The sequence below is a fragment of the Zingiber officinale genome, chromosome 10B, assembly GCF_018446385.1.
Source record: "Zingiber officinale cultivar Zhangliang chromosome 10B, Zo_v1.1, whole genome shotgun sequence".
Lineage (NCBI taxonomy): Eukaryota > Viridiplantae > Streptophyta > Magnoliopsida > Zingiberales > Zingiberaceae > Zingiber > Zingiber officinale.
In genome coordinates this window covers 93,807,806-93,818,190 of record NC_056005.1, presented here as the reverse complement: position 1 = coordinate 93,818,190, position 10,385 = coordinate 93,807,806, and the positions used below count along the sequence as shown (strand labels likewise).

The 10,385-nt window shown below is 47.2% G+C and overlaps 1 protein-coding gene and 1 non-coding gene across 8 annotated transcripts; both read right to left on the bottom strand.

Annotated features, from left to right (window-relative positions):
* Nucleotides 1-4,172: 4,172 nt before the first annotated feature.
* On the bottom strand, nucleotides 4,173-4,277 carry LOC122030738. The gene has a single exon (XR_006125584.1). It is a non-coding gene; the product is annotated as a small nucleolar RNA snoR103 (small nucleolar RNA).
* Nucleotides 4,278-4,290: 13 nt separating this feature from the next.
* LOC122029557 (trihelix transcription factor ASR3-like) lies at nucleotides 4,291-7,780 on the bottom strand. Of its 7 annotated transcripts, none has more exons than XR_006125093.1 (5): nucleotides 6,196-7,780; nucleotides 5,189-5,568; nucleotides 4,876-5,036; nucleotides 4,717-4,775; nucleotides 4,291-4,596 (listed from the first exon to the last, which is right to left on the bottom strand). XR_006125093.1 is itself a non-coding variant. In XM_042588595.1 (3 exons), exons 2-3 carry the CDS (start codon nucleotides 6,842-6,844, stop codon nucleotides 5,261-5,263), a joined length of 957 nt encoding a protein of 318 aa, XP_042444529.1. In that variant the 5' UTR covers nucleotides 6,845-6,961; nucleotides 7,032-7,779; the 3' UTR covers nucleotides 5,047-5,260. The 7 variants fall into 7 exon arrangements, 4 of the variants coding, with proteins under 4 accessions (XP_042444529.1, XP_042444530.1, XP_042444531.1 ...); XR_006125094.1 differs by having other exon boundaries at nucleotides 4,717-4,753; XR_006125095.1 differs by having other exon boundaries at nucleotides 5,189-5,553; nucleotides 6,196-7,768.
* Between the last annotated feature and the right edge of the window lie 2,605 nt (nucleotides 7,781-10,385).

Here is a 10,385-nt window from a genome sequence, read left to right as displayed (position 1 = left end):
CCGAATGGGCATTGGTCTGACCGCCTGACCGAGAGATCGTTAGTGATACTCTGATTCGAGACCGGGGGTAATACTCTGGTCCGAGACCGGTGGTAATAGCCCAACCTCGAACGGGGGAGGATAAGCCTTGAAGCCCATAGAAGCGAAACCTGTAGCAATATAAAGGGACAGAACCTTTATCATACCTGATCACAAAGTGATGCCAACCGACTGAGGATCTATCTCGGTCCTTCAACTCCCGAATACCCGTGGAGCAAGGGGAGAAGAGAATAATCTAAGCCCTGACCGTCAGAAGTCCGGGACTACCGGCCTGAAAGATCGTTGGACGTGAGAACAGAGCTCACTTTTAATTCTCGCCTGGGAGCCGACCTGAAAGGTCGTTGAGCGTGAGAGCAGAGCTCACTTATAACTCGCACTGAGGCGAGAGTCTGGGGCTACCGACCTGAAAGGTCGTTGGGCGTGAGAACAGAGCTCACTTTTAATTCTCGCATGGGAGCCGACCTGAAAGGTCGTTGGGCGTGAGAGCAGAGCTCACTTATAACTCGCACTGAGGCGAGAATTTGGGGCTACCGACCTAAAAGATCGTTGGGCGTGAGCGCAGGGCTCACTTTTAATCCTCGCATGGGAGCCGACCTGAAAGGTCGTTGGGCGTGAGAGCAGAGCTCACTTATAACTCGCACTGAGGCGAGAGTCTGGGGCTACCGACCTAGAAGCGTGAGCGAGGGCTCACTTTTAATTCTCGATGGGAGCCGACAGAAGGTCGTTGGGCGTGAGCAGAGCTCACTTATAACTCGACCGAGGCGACATGAGACCGACCTAAAGGTCGTTGGGCGTGAGCAGGCTCACTTTTAATTCTCGCATGGGACCGACGAAGGTCGCTGGGCGTGAGGGCGAGCTCACTTATAACTCGCGAGGGGTGATACTCTGGTCCGAGACCGGTGGCGATGGTCCGAGACCGATGATACTCGGTCCGAGACCGGGTGGCGATGGCGGTCCGAGACCGTAATACTACGGTCAGGGCCGGTGGCGATGGCGGTCCAAGACCGATGATACTCGGTCGAGACCGGTGGTGATGGCGGTCCGAGACCAAGTAATACTCCGGTCCGGGGCCAGGTGGTGATGGCGGTCCGAGACCGGTAATACTCGGTCCGAGACCGGTGGCGATGGCGCTGGTCCGAGACCAGTAATGATACTCCGGTCCGAGACCGGTGGCGATGGCGCTGGTCCGAGACCAGTAATGATACTCCGATCCGAGACCGGTGGCGATGGCGCTGGTCCGAGACCAGTAATGATACTCCGGTCCGAGACCGGTGGCGATGTCTCGACCCTGAATGGGGGAGGTAAATGATGATGTACTACGGTCCGAGACCGGTGGCGAAAACTCGACCCCGAACGGGGGAGATAAGAAATCCAATAAGTTGGTCTGAGACCAGTGAAAACCGCTCAACCCGAACGGGGGAGATATGAAATCTGATAAGCTGGTCTGAGACCAGTGAAAACCGCTCACCCCCAAATGGGGGAGATATGAAATCCGATAAGCTGGTCTGAGACTAGTGAAATCGCTCACCCCCGAACGGGGGAGGATAAGCCTTGAAGCTAGTAAAAGCGAAGCATGTAGCAACATGAGGAAATAAAGCTTATGTCATATCTGATAGCGGTGTGGTGCCAATTGACTGCGAATTTGTCTCGATCCCTCAACTCCCGAATACCCGTGGAGCGAGGGGAGGAGATGATAATATGAGCCCTGACCGCCAAAGAGAATGAAACCCATGGCAATATAGGGGAGCAGAGTTCATAAAAGTAAAGGCAAGCATAGCACCGTGGGTGAAGGAAGCCGAGCCTGTATACATAAGAAGATGCAAAACAGGTGGAGAGTACAGAGCATATAATAGCAATAAGGTGAAACGCCTATAACAGTAAGAGGATGCAGATCCCCATGGTGAAGGGTACAGGGCCTGTAATGGTAAGAGGATGCAGAGCCTCCTGATGAAGGGTGCAGAGCCTCATGGTGAAGGGTGCAGAGCCTATAACACACATGATTGAGGAACTGGGCCCCTGCCCCTGATCGAGAGTAAGGTCCCTAGCTGTAATCAAAGAGCGAGGCCCCTAGATCCTGATCGGAAAGCTATACTGTGTCACTGAGTGGGGAGCTGTGCCCCTAGAGTATGAGCGGGGAGCTGTGTCCCAAGTGTATGAGCGGGGAGCTGAGCCCCTAGTGTCCGATCAGAAATTGAAAACTCTAGTCTTTGATCAAGAAACTAGGCTCTTACTCTTTTATCAGGGAAATACAGCAGTTACTATAATCGTAAAAAGAGAGCGGAGCTTGTAGCGTACCTGATCGGGAAGTCGTGCCAACCGGATAAGCGCTTGTCTTGGTCCCTTAACTCCCGAACACCCGTGGAGTTAGGGAAAAAACGTAATGGAAAAACTAACCTGTCGGCCAGCTGAAGCTCCGCTCAATTCCTCGACTTCCGAATACCGGTGGAGTGAGGATAGAATATAATATATGCGTCGAGATACTCCGGGATTGTGATAATGGTAGAGAACCTCCCGACGTCATCCATCTTCACGTTCCAGAACAGGTGAAGAGATTCCCACAGACGGCGCCAAATTTGATCCGGTCCGGAAGCTGAGTCGGATGGACTGTCGGGTGAGGTGTCGAGAATGTTGACAAAATCGCGACGTCCCGGAGGGGGGTGTGCTGAGATGGCTCCCGTGTTGACCAAGTCTTCAAAAGTCCTCTGGTCAACGCTATCTGCAGTCGGTGACCGGGTTGGCCCGGCCCCCGGTACCCCGATACTCGAGGCAGATCCAACGAATATATAAGTACAAGACTAAGCCATAAAATAATGAAATGCATATAAAGAGTATGAACTGAGAAACGTACCCTGGCCCAGGGGGGCGCCCTCGGATGGGACGCGGTTCGAGTTGTCGCGACCCGGAAGAGTAGATGACTCCGATCAGGCTGGAAAGCTGGATCTGACGACGGAGAGCTGAACGCGGCACGGGCCCGAAAGACGAGCTACAGACCGGGACAAGACACTAGCACGCAGGCCGAAACACTAGGTCGGCACGCAGGCCGGGACGCTGGGTCGGCACGCAGGCCGGGACGCTGGGTCGGCACGCAGGCCGGGACGCTGGGTCGACACGCAAGCCGGGACGCTGGGTCGACACGCAAGCAGGGACGCTGGGTCGACACACAGACCGGGACGCTGGGTCGGCACGCAGTCCGAGACACGAAATAAGCACACAGATTGGGACACGAGTTCGGTAGATAGGCCGGGACATGACCCATAGACAAAATAAACGCGTAGGCAAGAATACAGTACACAAATCAGATCGGCGCAAAACCCCAAAACCCCACGAAACGGCGTGAAGGTCGGAAACATCAACGGCTCACGAACTGAAGATGACCCCGACCAACTGTGAGCGGCGTCAACCGCTGAAAGCAATGCTGGCCGGCAGTGACACGAGGAGGTAGAGGGCTCCTGAACTGTCGGCGAGTGCGAGAAATAGAGAGGGAGGCGACGCTGGACAGGGGGAGAATGGAGGTGGCATTCCCCTCCCCTGGGCGGCAACATGTAGGAGGGAGGAAGTGGAGTGGTCCGGAGGCAGTTCAAGCGAGAGAAGAAGTGCGACGACCGGTCTGTTCGGCGGCGGAATCGTGAGGAGGAGGAGTCTAGCTGCGGTATCGCAAGGAGGACGAGGGAAGTCCGACAACGACGTAGCGAGGAGGAATGGGAGAGGAAGAGAGGTGAAGTCTGTGGTCGGCGTCGGCACCGGCGAAGAGCTGGAGATGGAGTAAGGAAGCCACCCTCCTTTTGCTGGCCGCTAGAAGCTTCTGCCGGCGAGAGGAGAGGAAGAGAGAAGGAGAGGTGGCGGCTGGCATCGGCGCTGGCGAAGGCATGAGAGGGAAGAAAAACTCCCTTCCCCGTTCACTTTTGGCGGCGGAAAAGAAAAACACCAGCCACCCCTCTCTTCCATTCGCTATCCACCCCAACCTAAAAGGATGCTACAGTGATTTTCCTTAATTGCCCTCCTTCTTTCCCCTTATTTCTTCCCTACCCCTTATTCAATATCCACGTCAAATATTTATAAAGTATTTTTTTTAAAGAAAGGAAAAGTACAAAGATTTGAAGAGATCTAAATGGTTCATTAATATGTAAATCTTTAAGTGTATGGTGGACCTTTATGAACCTCCAGAAACTCAAGGAAGATCCATATAAATCCCACCAATTGTTCTTTGTCCATATTTACAGCAAGTGCGCAACTTAAACGACCCACCAAGAATTAGGACATTAACTTGCAATCCCATTCCACAGTAAAAAGTATATGATAAGTCGCAAACAAGGGAACAGATAAAGCAAAGAGAGTCATCATGTCGTAGGAAATCCAGAAACAAAAGATCGAATGGCAAGAAATTTGAGGTGAATGCTAATTTTGCATCAAGATCAAGTTACCAGATGAACCAACAACAAAGCAGGTGTCTAAAGAGGAGTTTTTTTTATAGAGAGAAATGCTTACCTATCAAAATAGCCACAGGACTCATCACTCATCGACAGTGTGATCGTTCACGATGAATGATTGATGTTGATTCTGCATCAAATGGCAAGAAATTCAAGAGAAATATTCATTTTCCATCAAAATAAAGTTTCCAGATGAACCAACCACAAAGCAGGCATCCAAAGATAAGAATTTTATCAGAGAGGAGCTTACCTATGAAAATGGTCGCAAGATTCATCGTAGTGTGATGCTGCAGCAAAATGGCAAGAAATCTGAGAGATATTAATTTTGCATCAAAATAAAGTTAACAGATGAACCAATGACAAAGCAGATGTCCAAAAGATGATATTTTTATCAGAGAGAGATGCTCACCTATTGAAATAGTCGCAGAGTTCAGTGTACTTGTTTACAAATGCTGATTAGAAGCATGGTGTCCTCTGAAGTTGTTCTCATATGTATATGTGAGGATAATCCAAACAGTGTTCTTGCAAATCCATATATAACTAAAGTTGTGTATTGAATTTGGAGGAAACCTTCAAATTATTTGACCAAAAATAAAACAGTCATGCTATATGAACTAACTGTCTTTGAACATGACAGATCCTCAATGGCTACAAGCTAATACACTAAAACTCAAAAGCGATTAGTCATGTTTAACTCATAAATAATTAAGTGCATTGTAGACCTGATCAGGACAAAGTGTGAGGTAATGCAACCAAAACTTTGACAAAGTGGCATCGCATTGCATATCATGGACTCATATAGGTTGAATGCCTTCATAACCGACCGCCTTGATCAGCTCTGTGAACTGGTTCAGAGGACCAACAAGGCTCCTCAGAGCTTTGATTAACTGATCTGCTTGCAACCTCATTGCATCGCTAGGGTATGCCAAATCCACCAGAGCAGGATTCACACCAAGATTATCTTCTAGCTCATGTTTCAGAATGACATGTATCTGCTGAGCATTCTCATGCAGCTTACTCATCATAATTCTCGCCTTTTCTAAGTTTTCTTTATCTTGATTCTCATCTTCTATATTCTCTTTGGAACCTGAAAGTTGAGATTCTGTATTCTCAGTAGGATACATCAACAGAATCACGTGATCTCATATGCAAATTTCATAGAGAGGAGATTTTCGGCCATCAAGTTCAAGCAAAGGTAGTGGAGAAGAAGGTGTGAGATTCCATGAGGTTAATCGGTCCAAAGAGTTTGATATACCTATTGGTAAGGTGACAGTGGTGCAGGGTGAAGTAGCTCATCGAACATAAATTCCATGAAGATTTAGTGGCATAGAGAGTTAACCATAGAAAACATGATTTGCTGTTCTAAACCACAAAGTTCATCAGAATGATTGGTTACAAGATTGGTTGGACTTTGATTGGGTGTGGAGGCAAACTTTCACAAATTAAAAGAGAGGCTCACAGACAATGGCATTCAGTTAGCTAAAGGCTAAGTAGATATATGGGGGAAAAAAGTGATTTAAGAGGAGAGTGCCCATCTTCAGCACTATTACATCAAATTAGTATATCAAATTTCTTTAGAGCAAGAATGTTTGCCAATGATGATAAGTAGTCAATCCAACTATCTGCATAATGGCTGGTATGTGCTATATGTGTTCATGGTTCATAATTCAATAACGTTGCTTAGCAAAAGGAAATGCATTAATGAATGAAAGTGGAGTTGTGAACAGACCTGGAGCATCAGTAACATCCAGCATTTCTGTCTCTGCGGCCACAGGTAGCTCTTGCAAACCATTGGCAGCCATGATGATGCCCTCCACCTCCATATCGACCAACACAGCCTGACCCTCCTGCGGCCTAATAACTGCATCCATGGCACTGAACACTTCCTGGTCGAGCATGTACGGGAGCCCTAGCAAGTGCTTCTTCTTCTCACTATCCAAGCTCCAGTAGGATCCCTCACCATGCTTGAACTCCCACTCCCTGATCTTCGAGTGGGCAGAGAGCAGCGACTTCCACCGCCTCTTGCACTGGTGGGAGGATCGTACGACGTTCGAGGCGGCACAGTTGTCCGCGATCATCTTCCACTTCTGGTACGAGGAGAGCGCCTTGAGCCAGTCCTCGTCCATGGAAGCGATCTCGTTGAGAAGGACAAGCGTATCGTAAGTGGACCAGTCAGGGGCGGCCTGCAAGCGAGTGCATCGAGAAGTGCCGGTCGGCGACGGAAAGTTGCTGCTTGCAGTGGCTCCGGCGATGCGCTCCTTTTGTTTCCTAGGAGTGGCCGGCAGAGCCTGGATAATGTGTAGTTGCTCCCTTGGCAGAACCCGGACGATCCTCGGTTGCTCGGCCGGAAGAGCCTGGACGATGCTCGGTTGCTCCATTCGCTAGGGTTTGAGTAAATCTTTGAAATGAGAAGGGGTTGGAGATCAATCTTTCTCCCGGTTAGGGATTGGCGAAGACGAACCCTAAGGAATCCACCGATTTCTCCGTTTTGGCTGCTGATGAAGCGATACAAATCCAAGGCGATATAGAAGAAAAAGGAAATAGAGGAGGTGGCGGAGGGTTTACCAACGAGGACGGAGGAGGGATCGCTTCCCCCGTAGAAGTTCGCTGGCCGGCCGGCCAATACCGCTGGTTACTCGTCGCCCGCTGGCCGCTGGGATCGAGGAAGACGAGAGTAGATCAGATCGGGCAAAAGAAATTAGTGAAATTTATTTTTTTTTGAGGCACTTATCTTTCAGAATTTCCCAAATAACACCCTGCACTATCCAAATTCCCAAATATCAAGAAGAGCTTCGACTCCGACGACCGACGGCCGTGGAAGATTGCAGAATCCAAGAGAAGACCTCCAAAAGGACCTCCGACAGCCTACAGGAAGCTAATCGTCAATGTAGCTTTGTGGAAGGATCCCAAACGAACGGAAGGGACTTGTCGTCGTCGTCGCCGCCTTCTATTTTCTCCGAAGGTAAAAAAATGGCGGATTATTGGCTTGCTGCCTGTTCGCTGATCTCCTTCTCCGGCGGCGGTGTTGGATTTCAGTTTGGTTGCTTTTTTCTCAGGAGAAAGCTCTTTGGATCGCGGTGCGTATCGTTGAAATCCCTCGCCCATTTCCCAGATCCGAGCGGTTTTCCCTCGATTCTTGCTTCAGCGATCGAGCTCGTCCCTGATTCTATTTCCTTCTTCGTTCTCGCGAATTTATTTGGGAATTGGATCCGTCGATTCCGGAGCACTTCGGCTTCCTTTAGATCGGAAAATTGTCTGAGAGTTGTTTTTTGATCGGAGACGTTGGAAGACTCCACGGCGGCGGTTGACTATGGATTATTAACGGTGAATCCATTGTTTTGTGACTTTACCGTGACCTATCCAACCTCATGAAAACAGCTATCACGGACAGTGTAGAAGTTCAGTATCTTTCCCTTATACATCCTATTTAAAAAAAAAAATCATATAAATACATCATAATTGAGATCAAATCGTGAGTATCTAGATGACAATCTAAATTTCTTATTGTGAAACTATACCGTGTGCGACCATAAGGTCGCTTAGCCGGCAGTCCTGCATGACCAAGAAATTATCCGCCTAGAAATCGAATATCTTTTATATTAATATATTTTTTTCATTTAATTATCGTCATTCAATATATTAAAATTAACATATGATATCGGGTTTTATTATCCTAAGGACCTTATATCATATACAGGCAATGTGACGAGTTGACGCGGACCAAAATTCAACATTTTCTCCTTCTCTTCGAAATGCACTAACATATTTTGGCTCTCCTTTTTTTTAATTCCCTTGGTCTCTCATCGTTGATTTTCAAAATCAAAGTCCTAAACCCTCTTCCCCTCTCATCCCGCTCCTCGCTTCCCCCCGTGTCAAACCCTAGACCTAAGCCATATTCTTTAGGATGTCTTCTTGTGTGAGTTAATTAGGGTTTTTGCCCAACCTTACTCATCTCCCTCCTCTCTTTTTTCTACTCGTATTTCTTAATGGCGCATTCCACGGGAGTTGCAAAAGTATATTGAGTGTTTTTCTTTTTCCCTATCATTGTAGTTGCTTTTTGTAAACCAGTTACAATGTAGTGATGTTTTTTTCAATACCAGTGTTGAGATTCAATCAAAGTCTCATATTGAAAATATTTGATAAAGATCATTAACTTAAAAGGATGTAGAATATCTCCATTGGCAAAAGGTCTTTTGAGGAGAGTCCAAAAGCAAAGTCATGAGAGTCTAGACCTAAAGTGGGCAATATCATATCATTGTGGAGATATGTGAATATTCTTTAGTTCTAATAAATGGTATCAGAGTCATGGTCAAAATCAAATACCATGTGCGGTGACCTTGAACAAAGTTTAGGTGGGCCCGAGGTAGGTCAAGTTTACTAGATGCTTGCAGGAAGACCCCGAAGTAGGTCAGGGTGACCAGATACTCGCAGAAAAGGCCAGAACAGGTCAGGATGACTAGATGTATACGAGGAGGTTTGGAGGAGATCAGGATGACCGGATGCTCGCAGCGAGACTCGAAGCATGTCAAGGTGACTGAATGCTCGTGAGAAGACCCGGAACAGGCCAGGGTGACCGGATGCTCGCAGTGAGGCCCTGACCATAAGAGTAATTGTGATCATTCGTTTGAGAGAAGGATTATTATGATTCAAACAAAGTTTCACATTAGAAAGATTTGGTAAAGATCATGAGTTTAAAAAGATATATGATATCTCCATTATCATGAGACCTTTTGGGGAGAGCCCAAGAACAAAGTCATAAGGGCTTAGGTATAAAGTGGATAATATTATATTATTATGGGGATATGTGAACATCCTTTGGGCACAACAAATAGTATCAGAGCCATGATCCAGACTAGATATCATGTGGGATGACCTTGAACGAAATTGAGGGTGGACCCAGGGGTAGGTTAGATTGACTGAATGCTTGCGAGAATGCCCCGAAGCAAGTCAAGGTGACCGGATACTTGCGAGGAGATCTGGGACAAGTTAGGATGATCGGATGCTTACGGGGAGGTCCTAAAGCAGGCCAGGGTGACCGGATACTCGCGAGGAGGCCCGGAGCAGGTCAGGATGACTGAATGCGTGCGAGGGGGGCCTAGAGCATAATAGGGTAACCAGATACTTGCGGGGAGGCGAGTAGGTCAGGGTGACCGGATGCTCGCGGGGAGGTCCGGAGCAGGTCAAGGTGATCGAATGCTCGTGAGGAGGCCCAAAGCAGGTTAAGGTGATCGGATGTTGATGCTTGTAGGGAGGCCCAGAATAAGTCAGGATGACCAGATGCTTGCGAGAAGGCCCGAACTATAAGGGTAATTGTGGTCCTTCGTTTGAAGGAAGGATTGTTGGGATTTAATCAAAGTTCCACATTGGAAAGATTTGGTAAAAAACATATAGGTTTAAAAGGATATAGGATATCTTCATTGACATGAGACTTTTTGAGGAGAGTCTAAGAGTAAAGCCACGAGGGCCTAGATCCGAAGTGGATAATATCATATTATTACGAAGATATATGAGTATTCTTGGGTCACAACAACCATCTACAACATTGTGTTGATATGTAAAAACTATCCCAACATGCGATGATTTTTCAAGATTGTCTAAGTCTAGAGTTTAATGTGGGAGAAGATAGGAGTGGGATGAGAAGGAAGGAGGATTTAGGGCTTTGATTTTATAAAATAGTGACGAGAAACAAATGGAAGGAAAAAAGAAAAGAGTTAAAATATAGAGCTAAAATATGCTCACGTAGTTTAAAGGAAATGAAAAAATACTGAATTTTTATCAACGTCAATTTGCTACTGTCCATAATCGTCCCGTATGTCCAGGAAAATATTGATTATCGGATATGATAGTCCTTCGTATATCGATCCTCCACTGAATTAGGAGAAATTTCATCTTGTATATATTTAAAATAATTTAATAAAA